A 24260-nucleotide genomic window follows, 5' to 3' on the forward strand; every position below is an offset into this window, starting at 1 on the left:
TCAATACCACAAAAGGAAGGTTGGGATTGATTTTGGGGGTCATGGTACCAACAGTAAAGGAATTAGGGGCCAAAAATAAGCATTTTTGTAACTTCCAGACATAACTTGTGTGTTAGTGTATGGATCTCTCTGACATTGTACCACAAGGCTCCATATCACAAAAGGAATGCTTGGATTGATTTTGGGGGTAATTGGCTCGAAATTTTAGGAATTAGGGGCCAAAAAAGGGGCAAAAAACAAGCATTTTTCTAGTTTCATGACAATAACTTGTGTGTAAGTATATGGATCTTTCTGAAATTGTACTACAAGGTTCCATATCACAAAGGGAAAGATGGAATTGAGTTTGGGGGTGTTTGCTGAAACGTTTAGGAATTGGGGGCCAAAAAGGGGCCAAAAATAAGCATTTTTCTAGTTTCCAGACAATAACTTGTGTTCAAGTGTATGGATCTCTCTGAAATTGTACTGCAAGGTACCATACCACAAAGGGAAGGCTGGGATTGATGATGGGGGTAATTGCCTCAATATTTTAGGAATTAGGGGCAAAAAAGGGGCAAAAAAACAAGCATTTTTCTAGTTTCAGGACAATAACTTGTGTGTAAGTGTATGGATCTTTCTGAAATTGTACTACAAGGTTCCATATCACAAAGGGAAAGCTGGGTTTGAGTTTGGGGGTAATTGCCCTAAACGTTTAGGAATTTGGGGCCAAAAAGGGGCCAAAAAACACATTTTTCTAGTTTCCAGACAATAACTTGTGTTCAAGTGTATTGATCTCTCTGAAATTGTACTGCAAGGTACCATACCACAAAGGGAAGGCTGGGATTGAGTTTGGGGTGATGAATCATAAGGGGGTTCAAAAAATTGGGGGGGGGGGGGGGGATTTTTTATTTTTCCTTTTTTTTTTCTTTTAAAATTTTCCATTTTAAGTTGGTTATTTCTGATTTATATTTAAAAGCAAATAATAATGGTATGGTAGGAGATACACACCAAACAGGATGTTTAAATTATTATATAATAAGTATTGTGCAATAGCAAGAAATTTTCAATTGCACAGTTTTGCACAATAGCAAGAAATCTTCAATTGCACAGTATTGCGCAATAGCAAGAAATCTTCAATTGCACAGTATTGCACAATAGCAAGAAATATCCAATAGCACAATATTGTGCAATAGCAAGAAATTGTCAATTGTACAGTATTGCGCAATAGCAAGAAATATTTAATTGCACAGTGTTGTGCAAAAGAAGATACTTCGTATAAATTGCTTATTTCTTGACCAATTTCAATGGGATTTTATTCTTGAATTCTTGGGGTTCTTTAATATGCTGAATCTAACCGTGTATTTAGTTTTTGGATTTTGGGCCCCGTTTTTAAATTGGTCCACATTGAGGTCCAAAGGGTCCAAAATTAAACTTTGTTTGATTTCATCAAAAATTGAATTATTGGGGTTCTTTGATATGCCGAATCTAACCGTGTATTTAGATTCTTAATTTTTGGTACCGTTTTCAAATTGGTCTACATTAAGGTCCAAAGGGTCCAAAATTAAACTTAGTTTGATTTTAACAAAAAATGAATTCTTAGGGTTCTTTGATATGCTAAATCTAAACATGTATTTCGTTTTTTTGATTATGGGCCCAGTTTTCAAGTTGGTCCAAATCGAGGTCCAAAATTAAACTTTGTTTGATTTCAACAAAAATTGAATATATGGGGTTCTTTGAATCTAACCATTATTTAGATTTTTGATTTTTGGGCCCCGTTATCAACTTTGTCCACATTGAGGTCAAAAGGGTCCAAAATTAAACTTTGTTTGATTTCATCAAAAATTGAATTCTTGGGGTTCTTTGATATGCTGAATCTAACCATGTATTTAGATTTTGGATATTGGACCATAATAGGTGAATGTCCAATTTAAATTTTTTAAGTTCTTAGACCACATTCTTTCTGTGTCAGAAACCTATGCTGTGTCAAATATTTAATCACAATCCAAATGCAAAGCTGTATCAAGCTTGAATGTTGTGTCCATACTTGCCCCAACTGTTCAGGGTTCGACCTCTGCGGTCGTATCTAGCTGCGTCCTGCGGAGCATTTTATTCCATTTGTAAAGGGGCACAACTCTAGAACGGTTGCAGTGACGCCACCAAAATTCAAACTTCATCTGTATTTTGTGGTAATAAGCATTGTGTATAAGTTTCATAACATTTGGTTGAGGCAAACTAAAGTTGAAGAACAGAAACGAAAAATTCAGCAATTTTTCCATTTGTAAAGGGGCATAACTCTAGAACGGTTAAAGTGACGCCACCAAAATTCAAACTTGATCTGTGTTTTGTGGTAAAAAGAATTGTTTTGAGATCCTAGGGCACAATGTGTTAAAAAAAGGACCTTTAAATTTTAGAAAGGAGAAGGGGCATTTTGGTCAAAGAGAATAAAATGCTTGACAACTATTCCAAATTGGCACATAATTTTTGGAAATGCATAGAATCAAGAAATATAAATGAAAAACATTAAAAATTTTATCTGATGACGTCACAATTACGTCATAATACGTACCACATTCATGAAAACAATGAAAAATACAGCATTTATGCAGTTTTCTATCGTTATTGCCATTGTGGAAACATCTTGTGAAGCAAAGAAACAACAAAATTTAAGAGAAGCTTTACTATAACTACTGACATAATCTCACCAAATATAAAGTTGTTTCTTGGATGCACACATACTTTGCCAATCTAAAATATACTTAAAATTTGACGAAAAACTAGGAAAATCAAGAAAATTTACAAAATATACAAATTTCTTCATTGTTTGTTGCCATGGTAACTCGTTAAATGTAAAATTTGTTTTTATTTTCTGAATACCTTTTTACCTTAGTCTAGTTAGGACAAATTTAAGAATATGTAGGATAACTTTTAAATTTGCAGTAATATTTGGGCCAAATAAGGGCCTTATTGCCCCTACTCCTTTTATAATCACCCTCATTAGTCAACAACGAACTGACAATGCCATGACAAAAAGTAATAAATGTGCTTCTCCGAGCGCAGCTGGATACGACCGCAGAGGTCTAACCCTGAACAGTTGTAGCAAAATTGGACACAATATTCAAACTTGATACAGGTCTGAATTTGGAATGTAATTAAATATTTGACACATTATAGGTTTCTGACACAGAATAAATGTAGTCAAAGAACTTGAAATTGGTTATATGATTTGAATTTATATTCAATTGAAGATTTCTTGCTGTTGTGCAATACACTGTGCTGTTGCGCAATACTTAGTAAATCGGTTTTCAGACTATATAGAAAGAATTAGCAAAATAAATTGTGACCCCCAATTTTTTTTTTTTGGAAAATTGATAGTTTCTTAAATCTTGAGGAAATAAACTGCTTCGCTGAGCGCAGCTGGATACGCCCGCAGAGGTCAAACCCTGAACAGTTGGGGCAAAAATGGACACAATATTCAAGCTTGATACAGGTCTAAAATTGGATTGTAATTAAATATTTGACATATTATAGGTTTCTGAATAAATGTAGTCAAAGAACTTAAAATTGGTTATATGAATTTAATTTATATTCAATTTAATATTTCTTGCTGTTGTGCAATACACTGTGCTGTTGCGCAATACTTAGTAAATCTGTTGTCAGACTATAAACAAACAATAACATCTCAATGTTATATCAGAAATTTATAAAAAACTAAAGGGTGGTTATCTTAATAGATATAAATCAGTCATCAAAGTTTAATGAAAACTGCTCTAAGCACTTTAAGGATATTGACAAAAACTTGAAAATCAACCCTTTTTTATGCATAAAATCTTATAACTCGGAAACGTAAAATCTTAAATTTATAAAAATCAAAAGATAGGTTACAACAATAGATATAAACAATCTACCAAAGTTTCATAAAATGAAAGCATTTTTGAGTTATTATCCGAAAACTGGAAAATCCCCCTTTTTGTAATGAATAAAACCCCATAAAACGGAAACGTATGGTCTAAAATTTATAAAAATCAAAAGGGAGCTCAGGTCGATAGAAATAAACAATTCATCAAAGTTTCTTGAAAATTGGTGAAATTGTTTTTTAGTTATTGTCCAAAAACTGGAAAATCCCCCCTATTTTAATGAATAAAACCCCATAACTCGGAAATGTAAAATCTAAAATTTATCAAATTCTAAAGGGAGCTTACATCAATACTGAATAGATAGAAACAATTCACCAAAGTTTCATAAACAAGAGGCTCTCAAGAGCCTGAATCACTCACCTGTAATTTTTTGCTTAAATCTTCAAAATCAAAGAAATGCATTTTACCCCTATGTTTCATTTTAGCCATAGTGGCTATGTTTCTTTACGTACAAGAAAATAAAATACAAAATTTATACTAGATACTCTGAAACTCATTCAGACCAAGTTTGGCTGAAATTGATTCAGCAGTTTCAAAGGAGAAGATTTTTTAAAGTAAGCAAACTAAATGAACAAATTGTGAAAAATTGATTTTAAAGGGCAATAACTCCTTAAGGGGACAATTGACAATTTTGGTCATCGAACTTATTTGTAGATCTTACTTTGCTGAACATTTATGCTGTTTACAGTTTATCATTATCATTAATAATATTAAAGATAATAACTAAAATCTGCAAAATTTCCTTAAAATTACCAATTAAGTGGCAGCAATCCAACAATGGGTTGTTAGATTCATCTGAAAATTTCAGGGCTGACAGAGCTCGGCCTAATTAACATTTTTACCTCCAATCAGATTAGCTCTAAATGCTTTGGTTTTTGAGATATAAGCCAAAAATTGCATTTTACCCCTACGTTCTATTTTTAGCCATAGCGGACATGTTTTTTTAGGAAACAGAAAATAAAACACAAACTTTATTCTAGATACTCTTAGAATCATTCAGCTTAAGTTTGGTTGGAATTGGTTCAGTAGTTTCAGAGAAGAAGATTTTTTAAAGTTAGAAAACATGATAAACAAATTGTGTAAAATTGTAGATCTTACCTTGCTGAACATTTTTGCTGTTCACAGTTTATCTTTATCATTAATAATATTCAAGATAATAACCAATAAAATGCTCCGCAGGGCGCAGCTTGATACGACCGCAGAGGTCGAACCCTGAACAGTTGGGGGAAGTATGGACACAACATTCAAGCTTGATACAGCTTTGGATTTGGATTGTGATTAAATATTTGACACAGCATAGGTTTCTAACACAGATTGAATGTGGTCTAAGAACTTAAAAATTTTAAATTGGACATTCACCTATTATGGTCCAATATCCAAAATCTAAATACATGGTTAGATTCAGCATATCAAAGAACCCCAAGAATTCAATTTTTGATGAAATCAAACAAAGTTTGATTTTGGACCCTTTTGACCTCAATGTGGACAAAGTTGATAACGGGGCCCAAAAATCAAAAATCTAAATACATGGTTAGATTCAGCATATCAAAGAACCCCATATATTCAATTTTTGTTGAAATCAAACAAAGTTTAATTTTGGACCCCGATTTGGACCAACTTGAAAACTGGGCCCATAATCAAAAATCTAAATACATGTTTAGATTCAGCATATCAAAGAACCCTAAGAATTCAATTTTTGTTCAAATCAAACTAAGTTTAATTTTGGACCCTTTGGACCTTAATGTAGACCAATTTGAAAACGGAACCAAAATTTAAGAATCTAAATACACAGTTAGATTCGGCATATCAAAGAACCCCAATAATTCAATTTTTGATGAAATCAAACAAAGTTTAATTTTGGACCCTTTGGACCTCAATGTGGACCAATTTAAAAACGGGGCCCAAAATCCAAAAACTAAATACACGGTTAGATTCAGCATATTAAAGAACCCCATGAAATCAAGAATAAAACCCCATTGAAATTGGTCAAGAAATAAGCAATTTATAGGAAGTATCTTCTTTTGCACAATCCTGTGCTATTAAATATTTCTTGCTATTGCGCAATACTGTACAATTGACAATTTCTTGCTATTGCGCAATATTGTGCTATTGGATATTTCTTGCTATTGCGCAATACTGTGCAATTGAAGATTTCTTGCTATTGCGCAATACTGTGCAATTGAAGATTTCTTGCTATTGTGCAATACTGTGCAATTGAAAATTTCTTGCTATTGCACAATACTTATTATATAATAATTTACACATCCTGTTTGGTGTGTATCTCCTACCATATCATTATTATTTGATTTTAAATATAAATCAGAAATAACCAACTTAAAATGGAAAATTTTAAAAGAAACAAAAAAGTTAAAAAAGAAAAAAAAGGAAAAAAAAATAAATCCCCCCCCCCCAAAATTTTTTGAACCCCAATTATGATTCATCACCCCCAAACTCAATCCCAGCCTTCCCTTTGTGGTATGGTACCTTGCAGTACAATTTCAGAGAGATCCATACACTTGAACACAAGTTATTGTCTGGAAACTAGAAAAAATGTGTTTTTTGGCCCCTTTTTGGCCCCAAATTCCTAAACGTTTAGGGCAATTACCCCAAAACTAAAACCCAGCTTTCCCTTTGTGATATGGAACCTTGTAGTACAATTTCAGAAAGATCCATACACTTACACACAAGTTATTGTCATGAAACTAGAAAAATGCTTGTTTTTTGCCCCTTTTTTGGCCCCTAATTCCTAAAATTTGGAGGCAATTACCCCCAAAATCAATCCCAGCATTCCTTTAGTGATATGGAACCTTGTGGTACAATGTCAGAGAGATCCATACACTAACACACAAGTTATGTCTGGAAGTTACAAAAATGCTTATTTTTGGCCCCTTTTTGGCCCCTAATTCCTTTACTGTTATTACCATAACCCCCAAAATCAATCCCAACCTTCCTTTTGTGGTATTGAACCTTGTGGTAAAATTTCATAAAGATCCATTCACTTAAACTAAAGTTAGAGTGCGAAAACCAATGTGTCTTCGGACGACGCCGGACGACGACGACGACGACGACGCCAACGTCATACCAATATACGACCACAAAAATTTTTTTGCGGTCGTATAAAAACTGCAAAGTTTCCTTAAAATTACCAATTTAGTGGCAGCAACCCAACAATGGGTTATCAGATTCAACTGAAAATTTCAGGGCTGATAGAACTTCACCTAATAAACACTTTAACCCCATGTCAGATTTGATTTAAATGCTATGGTTTTTGAGATATAAGCCAAAAACTGCATTTTACCCCAATGTTCTATTTTTAGCCATGGCAGCCATGTTATTTGACGAAACAGTGAATAAAACACAAACTTTATTCTAGATACCCTAAGCATCATTCAGCTTAAGTTTGGTTGGAATTGGTTCAGTAGTTTCAGAGGAGAAGATGTTTGAAATAGTTTACACCAGACAGACGACGACGACAAAAGACGACAGACGCCAAGTGATGGCAAAAGCTCACAGTTCCTTTGGAACGGTGAGCTAAAAATGTTGAAAGCATTTTTGAGTTTTTGTCCGAAAACTGGAAAATCCCCCTTAATGTAATGAATAAGACCCCATAAAACGGAAACGTATGGTCTAAAATTTATAAAAATCAAAAGGGAGCTCAGGTCGATAAAAATAAACAATTCACCAAAGTTTCTTGCAAATTGGTGAAATTGTTTTTGAGTTATTGTCCACAAACTGAAAAATCCCCCCTTTTTTAATGAATAAAACCCCAAAACTCGGAAATGGTAAATCCAAAATTTATAAAAAACGAAAGGGAGCTCACGTCAATAGATATAAACAATTCACCAAAGTTTCATGCATATTGGTTAAAGCGTTTTTGAGTAAATGTCCTACATGTTGATGACGGACGGACGGACAGATGGTCAATTGTATACCATAATACGTCCCGTAAACGAGCGTATAAAAAAATTGACCCCCCCCCCCCCCAAAAAAAAAAATATTTAAAGAAATTTTTTTTTGTAAAATGTGGTACAATTTAAGAGACATCAAAACACTTAAACACAAGTTATTGTCTGAAAACTAGAAAAATGCTTGTTTTGGCCCCTTTTTGGCCCCTAATTCCTGAACGGTTTGGGCTATTAACCCCAAAATGAATCCCAACCTTCTAAGTGTGGTATTGAACCTTGTGGTACAATTTCAGAGCAATCAAAATACTTATACACAAGTTATTGTCCTGAAACTAGAAAAATGCTTGTTTTGGGCCCCTTTTTGGCTCCTAATTCCTAAACGGTTGGGACCATCACCCCCAAAAACAATCCCAACCTTCCTTTTATGGTATTGAACCTTTTGATTAAATTTCATAGAGATCCATACACTTAAACTAAAGTTATTGTCTGGAATCCAAATGTCTTCGGACAACGACGAAGTGATAGCAATATACGAACGCAAATTTTTTGCAGTCATATAAAAAATATATAAAATACAAACAACAATATACAAAACAAACATAGAAAACTGAAGACTGCATGAGCAACACAAACACCATACGAAAACTGGGTGTGATCTCAGTTGCTTCTGAAGGGTACGCAGATCTGCAAGTCCTGCAACATGTCACAATATTATTTTTCTTACCATATACAAAATAATGAAAATACGACTCATGGGATTTCTTCGTAGGAACACTCCAAGTCTGATGCTGAAATTGAAAGGAAAAAAAATCAGTAAATATTTGGGGATTTCAGTTTTCAAAGATAAATTTATTCATAAGTATTTGTATTGCCTTAAAACAAAAGATAATCAAAGCAAAAGAGGCGCTGGAAAAGGCTATTGCCGTATACTAAGCAATACACATGAGCGCAAGTAATACCCCTTTTTTGTGATAGTTCAAGTTTAGACACTATATTACAAGTCACAAAATAATTTCATACGTAAATTACCAGTACAAAAATTATCAGTTACATTAATCTTTTCTCTGCCATACGACATATCCGGCCTATTCAAAAACACTACCTTTGAGGGTAATGGGTGAGGCCCAAAGGCCAACAGAATTTTGACGTTACGTAATTATAAACAAATGGTCATAATGCAAGAGTGCGGGATTTGGAAGATGGCCAGCATCAACTCTATTCCAACTCTGCAATTTTTGGTTTTGCCACCAGAAGATGAAGAAGAACCACAATCTAATATCAACCAGAGGGGACCAATAAGAATGCTAGATATAATCTTGTTGCCAATACTTTATTTTGACTGTTCTCTTTAGAGTTGATGAAAGTATTTGTGTGACAAACAAACATGTTGGAAGAATTTCTCTGTTTTTTATGTTAACTTTTTGCAAGCATGAGCATCTGTTAGCTTGGTACGTGTATATGCAATTCTTTATGTTCAGATAATAAAAAAAAATTATGTCATGGTTATATTTTGTTGTGGAATACTAAAAATAAACATTAGTCAATTTAAAAAAATTATCCATATCAACTATTGAAAATATGTGTTCAATGACTTAATTTGAATTCAATAATTTTTTGGGGAGTTTCTGTTTTAACTGCAACTTTACTGAATACATATGAAGTTATATAAAAACTCTCATCAGCTAAACAAAACAAACATACTTATAGGCAAAGCAGCACAAATATAACTATTGAAGTAAAATCATGTTCTGATAATGTTTACAGTGTTATGCACCGAATATTTTTCACTTGCAGTTATTTTGCTACATATTTCCCATAAAACTACATATTTTCAAAAAATATTGTGAGATCAATTCTAGCTGGAATTTAATCAAATTGGTACCCATAGAAACAGAATTGTCATATGTTTATTTGCTTATATGGTTATATTTTTTTATGAAAAGCGTTCGTCTCTTCTGATGATATTAACTAATATCATTTTTGTCAGGAAATTTGCTATATGGTTCAACCAAATTGAATTGTAAAATAAGAATGTGTCCATAGTACACGCCGATGCCCCACTCGCACAATCATTTTCTATGTTCAGTGGACCGTGAAATTTGGGTCAAAACTCTAACTTGGCATTAAAATTAGAAAGATCATATCATAGGGAACATGTGTACTAAGTTTCAAGTTGATTGGACTTCAACTTCATCAAAAACTACCTTGACCAAAAACTTTAACCTGAAGCGGGACAGACAGACGAAAATTTTATTTTGGACCTTTTGGACCTCAATGTGGACCAATTTGATAACAGGGTCCTGAAAATCCAAAATCTAAATACTAAATACAAGGTTAGATTCAGCATATCAAAGAACCCCATATATTCAATTTTTGGACCCTGATTTGGACAGATTCTGCATATCAAAGTACAGTTAGTACACCAAGAATTTAATCAATTTATTTATTAATGGACAATATGAGCTAAGTTTTAAAAGGGGTTTGCTTCACATATAAAAAAATATATATAGCATTCTGAAAAGTAGTTTATACAGAATGACAAACAAACCTATCACGAAAGTTCTTAAAGGGGCACTAGCTGTCAAATTCATGTTCACAGATTTGACTCAAATTCTCATATTAGATTTATGACAATGTAAAACATTAATCCAAATTATAAAAAGTCTAAAATAAACAATTTACAGGGCATGGGCTCGATAATATGTAGCTTCGTTTCGTGTGTAGTTTAGTCTAGACGTCATCAAATTAACAATCGAGAGGACCCCAAAAACAACCGACGGTCACATAGCAGGATATAAACATAAACATAAATATAAATAGATATATGAACCTCGTGCAAATGGATTTTTCTATGTCTGTTTGATTTCAAGTTTAAGGTTTAAAAAATAAGTTAATTTTCGATTTTACATGTATAAGAATGATATTTTGTGGATCGAATCAGTCAATCAAATGATTTACCTTTGTTTCACTTTCAATGATGACATTCTTTTCTTTTAATAACCTAACATGCATCAATCATGCATAATCCATCTCTATCTAAGGGGTTAAATTGAAGTTCACCTGAATACGGATTGAATGAGGTCGAATTATTCACTTGCAAGTGAATAATTCATCATCGATGTTTCTTAGCTTATTTTGACAAAATTGAACCATACTGGCTGCTAAAAGCGAATTATTATTTCATTATTTCACTTTTATTAATGATTGATCCAAAAAAATCAGAATTTAAATTTTTTATGTATCTCGTAGCTAGTGCCCCTTTAAAAAAATTTACAAAAAAGATGAAAAAAAACAATTTCCAAAATATCATTCCCCATTAATACAGTCCTACAGTTATCCCCAAGAAATCACATCAAAATGATATGGATTTAAAATCAGCTTATCAGCCAGACCACTTAGAAAACACAAAATTTTTAAATAAATTTGTCACTCCAATTAAAAGTGTGTTTTTTGATGAATACCACATGTTTTGTTTTCTTGATAATAGGTAGTAATTGTGCATGAATGAATCAATATGATAGTAAATACACAACACTTATCCATATTCATAAATTGACTCCAAACAAAGTAAAAACTACCTGACTATAGCTTTTGTCGTAAATAGAGAGTTAACTTTATGAAAAACTAAGAAAGAAAGTAGAAAAGCAATTATTTTCATGATTATTAATAGTATTCTTTTACAAATAGGTTGTTTATATAACACTGAAATCTTAATCATGGAATTTAGAATCTGGAAGTTGTGATTCAAATAGGGTGGGAGGTGGCTTGTTCCTAAGTCAAGACAAAAAAAGATTGGTATTTGCTGCTTCTCTGCTAAGCACAAAGCAATAACGAGTAACTGCAAAGACTGGTCAGCTCAGAATTAGAATGTTATTTCTAATATGACTAAATAATAAACTAACAATTAAATGTGTCCTGAATTATTAATAAGGGGTGTGTGTGTGTGTGTGTGGAGGGGGGATTCTGCTAGAGCCTTGGTGAAATGTTTTAAAAGAATAAATTGTGAATCCTGATATTTATGGATTTTTTATTCATTTGTAAAATTTAAATGAAAATTTTCCAACCCCCCTTTTTTGTTCTTGAGTTTAGTAACTTGAATTGTGTGATACATGTAAGTGCAAAATAACTGAAAAGATGAATTTGAAAATGCCAATTGTCATACAGATGGGAAACATATATATATGTTCAATTGTATAATTCTTTCTTACTTTTAAAATGTTCTTATTTGTTAAAACTGGTTGAAATGTTTATACCAAACAGTTACTTTCTGTTGATTTTTTTTTTCATTCCTAACAAACAGTAATGAAATTCTTTTATGTATATTATGTGTATTATAAATAAGTCTAAATTGAAAACAACGTTCAAACCTATGATTGCATTGGATAAAAACCACAATTTTTATACATGTGCATGCAAAACAAATTTCTTGGTAGAGGGGTCTAAATACAGCACAAACAACATTTTGCAAAAGACCAAAAAAGTGAAAACGTATATTTTAACAAAACGCATTTGACTAGCAGGTCGAACAATGGATGTTCTTAAACCCTGCTGACTGCCTATGGCAATTGCCAAATAAACGGATCACCAGATGTAACAAAATGGATCTTAACTATTAATTGAATACCAAACAGAAAATTTGTGTGTATTATATATACACCTGAAATTTATGTGTATTATATATACACCTGAAATTATATTTCATGTTTTGCACAAAAAAAATGACATCTATGACCAGTTTTATCACAAAGGATGCAGAAATTATCACTGTAGCTAGTAAGATATCTGAACCAACCTGTGTAATGTCAATTTTACTGATAAAATTACAAATTTGATAAATTTCATTAAATGAATGTTGACAGCCACTTAAGTTTTATGTTGGTTTTATCTCAACTGTAGTTGTCTAAAACTTTTCAATTTGAGGGCTGTGTGTGGGTCTAAATATTTAGTTAATTACAAATGTATTTGTAATACAAATTGTGTGTAGTTTTTATAGGAAGATTTTTTTTTAAATAATAATAATAATAAAAATACATTTGTACATGTAATAATAAATCTTTATCTAAAGAGAGTTACACAGTTAGCTGTAAAACTAATCTTTCCTGAGGCCCTCATGAAATACATTGAAATATAAAAAACAAAGAATTACAAAATAATCAAACAAATACACACATTAGCTAACGTGTCAGGAATTAGTACATCACAAACTTTCCTTTATTCATTTTAATATTTAATTTCCATGATTAGCTATAAAAATGTTAAAATAAACTAAATTTCAATTAACTTCAATGGTCCTGTCCTGGAGTGGTAATAGCAAAACTGGACATAATCTTCCTCCATATAAAAAACCCAGTTTTTTTTTTTAAACATCTGTTTGTTAGTAATATTATCTGTCCCTTTATCAGCATGAGATGACAGATTTACAGCTCTACTTAACCATTTTATAATCTAACATAGACTTGCTACATGTCCCTTCCTTATTATTTTTTTTTAATTTTGCCCATTTTACAATTTTACTGCTATAACTAGGAGATTACCATTATATTGACATCTGCAGAGGAAGGGACTTGTAAAGTTTGTCTGGTCGGTATAAAATGTTATTATACAAGTCCCTTTCTCCTATGGGCAATCAGTATACTGGAAGTTAACAGTAAACATATAAATTAGTAAGAAAGAAATAAAAGAAAGGGAATTGTAGCAAGTCTACCTTTGGACCTCAATGTGGTATTATCTTATTAACAAGCATTCTGAGAGTATTGCATGGCAATACATAGTCCCCTACAGGATAAAAATTCATTATACTGGAACAAAAATGCTAACTTGTTCTATAACTTGTCATGGTGTAAACAAAAAGAAAATATCAAGTCAATATCTTCAAGCATGACTAAAAACAGTGTGGAAAACTGAATATATGAGTGAATTTATGAGGACCATAACCATGCACAAAATTATCAGACCGAAACAAAAATTTTAACTTGATCTGTAACGTGTCATGATAAAACTATATACCAATTGTCAATCAATATCTTCAAGCATGATGAAAAAAAGTGTGGAAAACCTATAACACTCTAATATTAGATATGATTAATAGTTCTCTAAAATTAGATATGATGTAATACAATGTATATCTATTTTCAAATTACAATCAAATATAATTAATAGTTCCAAATATTTTTTCTTTCATTTGTTACAAACTAATATAGACAAAAAACTTACTAAATTCTCAAAACCAACAAATTGAACATACATCAGGAGATGATCACAAACTCAACGCCAACCATCTATCATAATGACGGCAAATCAACATCACAAAAAGATTACACATTTTCCAACAATGATGATATCAATACTGCCATTGTAATGGATGATGATCCTATTAACTGACATCATCACATTTTGCAACAATGATGTTATCAATACTGCAATTGTAATGGAGCATGATCCTGTTAACTCATCATCACATTTTCAAATAATGATGTTATCAATACTGCCATTGAAATGGAGCATGATTCTATTAACTCATCATCACATTTTCCAACAATGATGTTATTAATACTGACATTGTAATGGAGCATGATCCTATTAACTCATCATCACACCTGCCTGTCATAGCCAATACATGTATAACAAAAAGATTTAAGACAAAAGCGTAAAAGGGAAAGAAAAACCTACAATTTTTAATTGGAAAAACAGACAAGAAAGAATATCAAAACATATTCAACTAGCTGATAACAACTAACTTGCAACTATGATGTGAAAGGCAAAATAAATCAACTAACTTACCTTCTACACAATCCAGCAGACAAAGTAGTGCCAAAAAAAGCTTGTTAAATTGACTTGATTTAAAAATAAAACCTCACCAAAAGTTCGCCAGCTGATACAAACCAACAAACAGAAGCACAGAGAATGGGACAATGCCGGATGACCAAGAAATGATCATAGACTTTTTCTAAAGAAAAAAAACAGCAAAAAGGGATTTGCGTTGTCAACAATGTAAAGAAGCAGCAATAGAAAGAGCGGAATGTCTGCAACGACTAGAAAAAGACCCAAATGACAAGGCTTTTTTCTAACTGATTAAGCAAAACCAATCCAATGTTACATACAATGCACTTGAAATCTTGGTGGATGGCGTTAAAACAGCAAAAACTCCTTATAGTCACACAAGAAACTTTCGCAGAATACTTTAAAATCTAGCTATACCACAAGAAAATAAAATTTCAAAGACAAACTTCTAAATAACAGCACAAACGGATGTAATTTAATAAAATATGTCTCCAAAAACATGACGAAGAAGAAAATACTGGTACTTAACAAGAAATATTAAATGCTGTACAAATACTTAATAAACTGCTTTGCTGAGCGCAGCTGGATACGCCCGCAGAGGTCCAACCCTGAACAGTTGAGGCAAAAATGGACACAATATTCAAGCTTGATACAGGTCTAATTTTGGATTGTAATTAAATATTTGACATATCATAGGTTTTTGAATAAATATAGTCAAAGAACTTGAAATTGGTTATATGAATTGAATTTTATTCAATTAAAGATTTCTTGCTGTTGTGCAATACACTGTGCTGTTGCACAATACTTAGTAAATCTGTTGTCAGACAATAAACAAATAAAGTTCAATTAATTCTCAATGTCATATTAGAAATTTATGAAAATGTAAAGGGAGCTTACATCAATAGATATAAACATTTCACCAAAGTTTCATGAGAATTGCTGACAGCATTTTTGAGTTATTGTCCGAAAACTGGAAAATCCCCCCTTTTTTAATGAATAAAACTCAAAAATGTAAAATGTAAAATGTAAAAATTCATAAAATTCTTAACGGAGCTTACATCAATAGATATAAACAATTCACCAAAGTTTCATAAGAACTGCTTTCAGCATTTTTGATTTTTTGTCTGAAAACTGGAAAATCCCTCTTTTTTTATGAATAAAACCCTGTAACTCGAAAATGTTAAATCTAAAATATATAAAAATCGAAAGGGAGCTCATGCCAATAGATATAAACAATTCACCACAATTTCTTGCAAGTTGGTGAAAGCATTCTTGAGTTATTTTCCAAAAACTGGAAAATCCCCCTTTTTCTAATGAATAAAACCTCATAACTCAGGAAAGTAAAATCTAAAATTTATAAAAAACGAAAGGGAGCTCACGTCAATAGATATAAACAATTCACTAAAGTTTTATGCAAATTGGTTAAAGCATTTTTGAGTTAATGTCTGACATGTTGATGAAGGAAGGACAGACGGACAGAGGTATACCATAATACGTCCCGTAAACGGGCATATAAAAAGGGAAAATCAGCTGATGAATATGGCATTACAGCCCAACATATCAAGTATGCAGGGAATGAGACAACTCTCATATACCAAAGCATTTACAATCAGATCTTTGATGAAGGGAAAGTAGCAAACACATTTAAAACAGGAGTTATAACGCCAGTTGCGAAAAAGGGTAAAGATCTAACCCAAGATAGAAAGTACAGAGGCATTACCGTAACATCTGCTCATGGGAAAGTTTTTAAGTATGTACTGGTTGAGAAGGCAGATTTTAAAATTATCAAACAATCAAACCTACAGTTTGGCTTTACTGAAGAACTCTCACCTAATATGGCAGCATTGATATTATCAGAAGTATGCAAAGAAATTAAAGGAAAAGATATAATACACTGGACTATCAAAAAGCATTTGATGTGGTTAATCACCAAATCTTATTAGAGAAACTCTACTATCTAAGGCTAGATATTGAATACTGGAATACATGAGGACTTATAAGATGGTGTCACCTCAACCATGAAATGGCAAGGAGATATAAGCCTCTCGTTCAGTGTTTATCAGGGAGTAAGACAGGGTGGAATCTTATCTTCTCATCTATATAAGCAGTACATCAATGAACTACTTTTAGAACTACAAACGCATAACATGGGAATATCAATAGGAAATACATATGTAGGATGTCCGAGCTGTGCAGACGATATTGTACTGTTATCAAATGACCAAAACAAATTCAAGAAATGCTCAATACTGTCTTTGATTAGTGACCACAGATTCTTAATCCATCAGATAAAAAGCAACACAATAGTCAAAAGTGTCAACAAGCGAAATGCAGAAAGAACACAACAAACAACAGAAAATTTTACTTTGGGTGATAACATTATGGAATTTAAATCTGAAACAATGCATTTTGGTCTTAAGAGAACAACATCCGAGGAAACTAACATTAATATCACGATAGGATATCACTAGCAAGAAGAACAATATACTCCCTGATCAAAATGGGCTGTATGTAAGAAATGGACCCAACCCAAGAACATCTTGTAAGATATACCAAGTCTATGTCATTCCACGCCTACTATATGGCCTAGAAATCTTAAATCTGCAAAATAAAGACTCAATTTCACTGTGCAGTTTTCATCTTAGCACATTGAAACATATCCAATCACTTCCAAATAGAACAGCATCATCAGCAGTCTACTTACTTCTAGAAGTACTGCCAATAATTGCATAGCTCCACAAAAGACAGCTGAGTCTTCTACACTCAAAAGCAATGAGTCAAAATAACTCAATACGAGAGATCGCATGGAGGCAACATACAGAACATCGACCAACTAGCTTCTTCAAAAGGATAAAAGACATACTTGACATGTATCGACTCCGGTCATTCAGCAAAATAATGAATCATCATTACAGTAAAATAGATTGGAAAAACACAATTTGAACAGCTATTTCCTCTCACTGGACAAATAAGCTAAGATCAGATTAAAAATCATTATAAAGAAAAATCAACTCAAATTACTTTAAAAAGGAAACCTAAATATTGGACAAACTCACAACGTCTGGGATAAAATACCAAACTCCATAAAAGATGTCAGAAAACTATAACCAAAGTATGCATGCTAACTGGAACATATATGCTTCAAACTTTAAAAGTAAAATTCAACCAAGCAGAGGTAGGCCCTACATGACCTATATGTAAACTTGAAGCTGAAGACCTTCAGCGCCTTCTATTAAGCTGCCCAGCATATAGAAACATTTGAAAATCTTATTTGTGGTTAATAAAATTGGAAGAAGAGTGTGGACTAACTGTTTCAATAACAAATAGGCTATCACAGAACTATTAATAGACTGTCAATGTCTTGTTGAAAGGAACATTCTCCCAGATGACAAAGAATTTCTGAGAACAATTGAAACGTTATCAAGGGACTATTGCCACCTAGTCCAAAAGAAAAGGATGAACATAAAATAATGTGTAGCTAGTGTGTGGTATGAGGGGGTAAGTCTCTCTGTATGGTCAGTCAGCCTTATATCTTAGATTTTAATAAATTGCTTCGCCCGGCGCAGCTGGATACGACTGCAGAGGTCCAACCCTGAACAGTTGGGGCAAAAATTGACACCATATTCGCGCTTGATACAGGTCTGAATTTGGATTGTAATTAAATATTTGACACATAATTGAATTTATATTCAAATTTTTGCTTTTGTGCAATACATTATGCTGTTGCATATTGACCCCCCCCCCCCAAAAAAAAAAAAAAAAAAAAAAAAAAACCCAACCTTTTTTTTTGCAAAAAAAAAAAATGGGAAAGAAATTTTGTTTAATTTCTGAAATCTGAAATGAGAAAAAATTGCCCCCCCTCCCCATTTTCAAAAAAAAAAATTCTTTCCCTCAAGATATGGTCATAATCTCAATTCAAATTACCAATGGAGTTTGCAACCATAATTACCCATTTAAATACATCATAAAAGTCTTAAATAGATAATTTAAAAACAGTGCAAGGGAGGTAATCCAACATTGTACAATTTTGTTTTTGGATTACCTCCCTTGCACTGCTTTTAAATTGTCCATTAACCAGGAAACCCTTGTTTTTCCTCCTTTTTTGCCCCTAATTCCTAAACGGTTTGAGCCATAACCCCCCAAAGCCAATCCTAACCATCCCTTTGTGGTATGGAAAATGCTTATTTTTGGCCCCTTATTCCTTAACTGTTGGTACCATTACCCCCAAAATCAATCCCAACCTTCCTTTTGTAGTATTGAACCTTATGGTAAAATTTCATAGAGATCCATTCACTTAAACTAAAGTTATTGTGCGAAAACCAATGTGTCTTCGGACGACGATGACATCGACGCCAACGTCATACCAATATACGACTGCAAAAATTTTTTGCAGTCGTATAAAAAGTAGCATTCTGTATGAACATTATTAAGCCAATTAAAATAATGCTACTCTAAACGATCGTATACATACTTTTAGATTTCAAAGTAGCATTCTATAGGAACACTGTTATTTTAAATTATTGCTACTCATGCATACCGAATAGATATTTTTAGATTTTAACAGTAGCATTTTATACGAACATTAAACTATTTTAAAATAATGCTACTCAAGCCGACCATATACATTTTTTTTAGATTTTAAAAAATAGCATTTTTATACAAACATTGAATTCTTTTAAAGCTATGCTACTCATACCTTTTGGAATATTAAACATAACTTTAAAGTTTTAATATTGCTGATGAAATATTTAAAATTACGACTTGATGTATATATACTGGATATTATGGTGGCGGATAATGTTTATTCATATTTCGCAAAGGATTTTATATGTTGTATTGTGCACAGATACTTTTAATATATTATATCGGTCTTATTCCAGTGCTCCAAGAAAACCTAAATAAGTCAATAATTTTCGAAATTCCAGGCAACGATGTAAAACCAAATGTCTCTGTGTTATTGTTGTCACCTGTAGTCATCAAGAGTTGTTTCCTGTTTCCTTTGAGTGGCGCAATACCTTTTTTAGCAATGACTAAAGAAGAAGAATGTCCATTACATAAATATGCGGTAGGTCCATACACTCTTTGACTGGTATCTTCAAAGATATGTAATGTCACATTATTGTTGTTTCCGTTTTGGTCTTGTCCTGTGAAATAATGAGGTGAAATCTGTGTTCTTGAAATAACATCCTAAATGTCATCTCTGATATCAAAAGGTAAAATAACAAAAATACAGAACTCCAAGGAAAATTCAAAACAGAAAGTCCCTTAACAAATGCCAATACCATGTACAGGTACAGGCATTTCCTTATGTAGAAAATAGAGGATTAAACCTAGGTGAACCTCTCACCTGTATGACAGTTGCATAAAATTCCATTCTATTGACAATAATCCATGTTTTAAGTATGTTAACTTTTTGCTAGGTAACACTTCATCCCAGTCGTAACTGTCTTTCCATAAGTTCTGTATTAAAGCTTCACCCCTCACAACTGGTCCAAGAATTCCGAGAGGGTCATAAATTGACAAAGATTGTCGAAAAAGGACAAGGTTCAATTTAGGCCAAATATGGCCTTGAAATTCAACTTTATCAAAAAAATATCAAAATGGCCATAATTTGGATCTATTTCAAAAGCCTTACTACAAGGTTAAACAAATCTCTTCATTTTTGGATATATTGACAAAAACAATGATTTTGTGCATGTTTCGGAGTCTAAATGCTTAAGGAAACCCTTGGCCGCAACCTAGGATCCAAAATTTTATGTAGCCAAAAGTTGCCAATGATGATATTGGATCCCTAGACACACAAACTGTCTGGATCAGGGGTGGCGGCCAAAGTAAATTATGTTAAAAATTGTAAAGAATTATTGAAAATATGATCAAAACTGACGTTACAACACAAATAATGCATACTTGAGGGGGTCATTTCTTCGTAATTTTTAACGGGTGTGCCAAAAATACGTTAATTTGTATTAATAGGTATATCACAGATATGTCTATGTGAATCTTGTAGAATTTTGGCCTGATTAAAAACACCAACTTTTAAGGTTTCCATGTTTCCATGTTTTGAGGTTGAAACTGATGCTACTTAAAACTTCTTTTGAGTTACTATACAGTTTCAATGCAGCGTCCTCTGTACCTACACTTGTCAAAAACTTGTCCACATACAAGTCTCGTTGAAGTATTTTGAATGTAGTACTTGGGTGCATCAATAAATGCTTCAGTGAAGTTGCATTTAATATAAAAATGTCAGTAGTAATGGCGCATCTTTCGAAACGAAATCTTGATAGAATATCAATAAGATTATTCAACTGTAGAGGCGAAGAAGATAAACAGTCATTTATACTGGGTGATTCCAAATTTTGGCGACAACAGCAATCGTAGACTATGCAAATAGGTGTGGTTAACGAATCCCTCTTAACTGGGTAGTGTACGGATTGTCGTATGGTTTTCCGATGTCTTTATTTTTTCAATAAATCCTCTTTCTTCTTGTTCTTTTATGATTTCTCCATACAGTTCAGGGGTTTATCTGGGTATTTTGGGAAAAAGGACCCTGGCCAGTTTTGGGAATTTGTTTACGCGATTTACAATGAAATTGGGAAAACTACTAATATACCAGATGCGAGTTTTAGTGTGTTAAGTTCATTAAGAATTATCTTTTTTTGTTGTTTATAATTTTATTTTCTGTTCTTTCTTTTTTTTCTCAACTTAACAATAAGGAACTCAAGTTTATCTAGCATTAAAATATTGTAGTTTTTAAAGCACACATGTGACAAAACTTTTCCCCCTTTTTTTATCTTCAAAGACAGCAACAGTTAATATGGTTAATATAATATAAATAATTCAGGGATAGAAATAAGATGTATTTTAACTGGCCAAGCAGGCTAACACTTCTTTTAATTCACTTCCTCTTCCAGATTTTGACTGGCCCTTCAAAATTGAGAAGAAAAAATTAATTCATTGATCTGTAGTTATTTGTAAGCATTATAAAAACAACTTATATCAACATGTTTTAGTGAATAAGAAAAGTAATGTTACATTTTATTGGATTTTGACATGAAAATTTGTGAACAAAAAAAAATTTTGAGTTTCTGTATTAAACATTTTCTGTTTCTTCTTTCTTTTTCATAGACCTATTGGTTTTTAATTCTAGTGTTTTTATTTCATAGCCGTCCTTTGTCATCTGCCTAGATTTTTTAAAATCTATTTATTGTATTTGATTGGCAAACCCGGAATTAGCTGTGTCCGCTCCTGGAATCTTATCCGGTATTGTAATTGTGTACATTTCCGGTTTATGTCAGCCGGCCACAGACCACAATTAAATTCTCTATTAGTTCTTTATAACGTTTTGTTTCATTAAAAAAATTGCACTGATTCTTTTTGTCAAATATTTTGTGAGTGTAAAGTACAGTACTAGTCCAAACATATATCAAACATTCAGAAATATCGCTCCCCAGGATCTTACAAATTTAGCCAATACACATCCATACCCCTATGGACAAGTCAAGAGATGTTCCCAAAACTGTAAATATCACCTTTTTGCACCTGGCCTAATCACTCTTTCCATATCAAAATCAGTTAAAATACAACATCCAAAAGTTTATTTCACCTCTCTTCTTTCATTTCCATCCAAAAAAATCTAAGAAATGAGTGAGGAAGGGAAAGCAAAAAAAATTAAGAAAAAATACACTCTAATTAAAAGGAACTATATTCGTGGACAACGAAAAGCGGGATCATTAATTGTGGTCTTTGGCCTATTAGGAGTCTAAACCTTGACCAATTCTAATAAAACTTGGCATGATTTAAGCTTAGTGTATTATGAAACAGTTTACAAAGTTTCAAAGCCATATGATACCAATTATAAAAATTGTGTCATTTTTTATATCTGAACTTTGGGTGCTGAATTGTGGCGTTGAATTAGAATAATTTCAACTATCAAATTTGGGCTTCTAAAAACCAAGACTTACACTTTTTAATGTCTCTATGTATAAATTTATCACCTATTAAAAGCAACAGATAGCATACTTCATGTTTCAAACTTATAAAAAATGGCCAGAAGTCAATTTTATATGAGCCTGTGCCAAAAAATAGAGGTTTTTAAATGAAGTGAGGCCTTATATGAAATGTAATATTTTTCACTGTCCACAATTTTCTGAAGTTGTTAAGTTATAAAAAAACCTTTTACATGTTATAAATGTACTTTTGATAGAAATATAAGTTTCAAATAGCATAACACATGTGAATAAAATGTATTTCAGCAATTTCAGGCTTAAAAAAACAGGTTGTCAATTTAGGTCGTTCCCCACATTTGCATATTAAAAAGCATATAAATGATATGGGAGATGGAGATATGCTTCTTTTTGCTCAAATCTTTGCTTAGATATGATAAAACATGGAGCCTGGATGTAACAAGACTGTCACTTTCAACTATATATGTAGACAGTATGATCTGATGCAAAGTTATTTACTGTACTTTTTAAAACCAGCATGAAATTTCAGCCTCAAAAGGCCAATATTTAAACCACTAGCTATCAAACAAAAGAAAATAAAGGTAGTCTGTGAAACAGACAAGGTCAAACAACCAGTAATAAGTGCTTTTGATTCAGTTTCAGTGAAATCTGCTAAAAGGAATTCAACTTGTATGTGCATAGAACCTCATTTTTCACTTGCTTCATACTGACCGTTAGACTAAGATCATTAAAGCAGCACATTTTGCACTCTTATTCTGATTTTATCTACTTTTTTGTATGTTCAGTGTTTAAAAATGAGTTAAACATCTACATTAGATACCACAAACACAAATAGAAAATCAGAAAAACTTGTCAGAGAGAAAGTAAGCATGCTACTTTTGTAAAAATATTGAAACACCTGAAAAAGTTCAATTTTGGGCATGTAGGCTGAAATGTCACTTTTTTACAAAATTTCTATCAAATAAAAGCGGAAAACATTTATTCTCATGTAGTTTGACAAATTAATATCAATAGATCATTCAGGGAAGTTGTCAAAGTACAAATTCAATATTTCCTGAATTCACCTCTTAGGCCACAGACCACAATTAAATTATCTATTAGTTCTTTATAACATTTTGTTTCATTAAAAAAATTGCATCGATTCTGTTTGTCAAATATTTTGTGAGTGTAAATTACAGTACTAGTCCAAACATATATCAAACATTCAGAAATATCGCTCCCCAGGATCTTACAAATTTAGCCAATACACATCCATACCCCTATGGACAAGTCAAGAGATGTTCCCAAAACTGTAAATATCACCTTTTTGCACCTGGCCTAATCACTCTTTCCATATCAAAATCAGTTAAAATACAACATCCAAAAGTTTATTTCACCTCTCTTCTTTCATTTCCATCCAAAAAAATCTAAGAAATGAGTGAGGAAGGGAAAGCAAAAAAAATTAAGAAAAAATACACTCTAATTAAAAGGAACTATATTCGTGGACAACGAAAAGCGGGATCATTAATTGTGGTCTTTGGCCAGCCATTGTTTGTCGATGTTGTTTTTCGTCAGTTACATGTAGAAATGTTTTACTCGGATTTACACATTACTTGTTGGCCATTTTTCGGAATAAAGCTAGCGGTTGAAAAGAATGGACATCGCTGTCATGAATAATAAAGATGAAAATAAATTTTGAGATCGTTTGGGAATTTTGTTCCCAAAATTGGGGAAAATGTAGG

At 32.4% G+C, this 24260-nt stretch overlaps 1 protein-coding gene and 1 long non-coding RNA gene across 3 annotated transcripts in view; one reads left to right on the forward strand and one right to left on the reverse strand.

Annotated features, from left to right (window-relative positions):
* Positions 1-695, forward strand: part of LOC127699047 (uncharacterized) — a 114149-nt gene extending 113454 nt beyond the window's left edge. The window contains exon 2 of the long non-coding RNA XR_007981044.1: positions 632-695. This is a non-coding gene — a long non-coding RNA (uncharacterized LOC127699047). The remainder of the gene's footprint in view (positions 1-631) is intronic.
* LOC127698938 (golgin subfamily A member 5-like) overlaps positions 1-24260 on the reverse strand; it is a 324899-nt gene that overhangs the window by 13177 nt on the left and 287462 nt on the right. For both annotated transcript variants that reach the window (XM_052202700.1, XM_052202699.1), the window contains exon 14: positions 8520-8583. In XM_052202700.1, the coding sequence (XP_052058660.1) occupies positions 8520-8583 (64 nt within the window). The remainder of the gene's footprint in view (positions 1-8519; positions 8584-24260) is intronic.

The sequence above is a fragment of the Mytilus californianus genome, unplaced genomic scaffold (assembly GCF_021869535.1).
Source record: "Mytilus californianus isolate M0D057914Y unplaced genomic scaffold, xbMytCali1.0.p SCAF_4, whole genome shotgun sequence".
NCBI lineage: Eukaryota > Metazoa > Mollusca > Bivalvia > Mytilida > Mytilidae > Mytilus > Mytilus californianus.